Source organism: Liolophura sinensis, chromosome 6, assembly GCF_032854445.1.
Source record: "Liolophura sinensis isolate JHLJ2023 chromosome 6, CUHK_Ljap_v2, whole genome shotgun sequence".
NCBI lineage: Eukaryota > Metazoa > Mollusca > Polyplacophora > Chitonida > Chitonidae > Liolophura > Liolophura sinensis.
Window position 1 is genome coordinate 29839858 of NC_088300.1, and position 1712 is coordinate 29841569.

The 1712-nt window shown below is 40.5% G+C and overlaps 1 protein-coding gene across 1 annotated transcript; it reads right to left on the reverse strand.

The window, feature by feature from the left end:
- Positions 1–286: 286 nt before the first annotated feature.
- LOC135467078 (gremlin-1-like) lies at positions 287–835 on the reverse strand. The gene has a single exon (XM_064744838.1). The coding sequence runs from the start codon at positions 833–835 to the stop codon at positions 287–289; it is 549 nt and encodes a 182-aa protein (XP_064600908.1).
- Positions 836–1712: the final 877 nt, after the last annotated feature.

Here is a 1712-nt window from a genome sequence, read left to right on the forward strand (position 1 = left end):
ACGTTCCTAAATTGTAGCAAATAATATTATACTATAAAAATGTACCCAGGTCTAAGAATTCAAATGACCACATTTTGATAGCAGCTAAACAGTTCAGAATCATGCATATACCTGTCCCTTGACCATCGTCTACACGCTGAAGCTGATAGACGAAAGTGTCTGTAAGGGAAATTGCGAAAAGACATCTGAAATGTTCGCTTTTTTGTCATCCTTTCAATGGGATGTTTTTTTTTCAAGCCGTGAAGTAGTGTTAATGGATTAATGTCTATTTCGAAGTCTGTATGTCTCACTTCACCATACACTGGCACTCCCTCACCCAGGCGATCCGTTTCCGTTTCACTCCTGAAGGTCGACCAGGACATCTTAGTAACAACCGCAATCGCACTGTTTTCTTTGGAGCACAAAACGAGCATGTTTGAAATGCTGCCGGCCCGCGCGAAGGCCTGTCCATATTTGGAATAAAGAAAGAGTTACACTGGCCATAGCAAAACCTATTCATGATGGTTTTAGCCAAACAGCCGCGTTCTCTGATGGTGTATTTAAAAGGCTCTGTTTTGCACCAGTCTTTCTTTAAATGAGATTTCTTGGTGATGGCGAATGCTTCTTGTCTCTCTTTTTGTCCTGTATCCTTACTGGTCCGATCAGAGCTCAGATTTGGCTGTTCCAGTAACGGAATGCCTCTGTGTTGGGGTTTGCGATGTCGCCCAGCACCGATCACTTTGGCAATGGCACTCCATGGGTACCGTCTGTTTCCTCTCGAAACACCAGCAATTGTTAGCAACACGAGATTGACCAGAAGTGACAGCCGAAATGCCAGCATGACAATCCGATGCATGGATGACAAGCGAACACTGAAAAAGAACAGATATGATAACTTTGAAGACCTTCCTTCCACTACATTTGTTTTTAAATTTATGTGTAAAACTGTAATTACTATCTGATTCATTGCTATATGCGTTATAGTATATGCAGCATGTCTTTGCTTTCCCTTGAATTTTCTGAGCTCAGAGTCTTTTACAATTACATTTGCAGCACGGAAAGCACGCGTGCGAAAAACAAATCCACAGCATAACGCAGTCGCCCATTTTTGTTCATACGTATATACATGGGATATCAGGGATATCGTTCAATGTCTTAAATGGTTCTATAGGCTTAATATTTATCATTCCATACGTCACAACTATACGGCAATTATGATCTCACGTGAAATGTCTCAAACAACCAGAAAATTGTGCTTTGTTACCAGGCCTCTGTATATTAGCTTATATATACTTTATACTGCAGACTTATATGGGCTTCTACACTCTGCCTGATGCTAATGACATTTGATTTCATACACGGTGCGACGTACTCGACCTGTTAGGGCAATCATTTATCGTGTCACTCATGATGGCTGTGGATTCAACTGTTATGAATATTTAATACAGCTTAACTACATGCTGCTGTGTCATCTTATTCCAATTATGCGGCAAGCCGAACAGTGTTAAAATCGAACATCGAAAAACGTAGATAGGAAATACTTACCTCGATTTAACAGAAACGCCTTCCAAAGGCTCAAGCTTAAAATAAAGAATTGCATACTTCTTCAAGTGTTCCTTAAGATTTTCTTCTGAGAGAGAAAAAAGCGTTTTCCCACGAAAATATTTGCTGAGCACATAACAGCATGTTTCGCCCACGTTCTAATGCAAGCATATGGATGTTTGTGCAAGAAG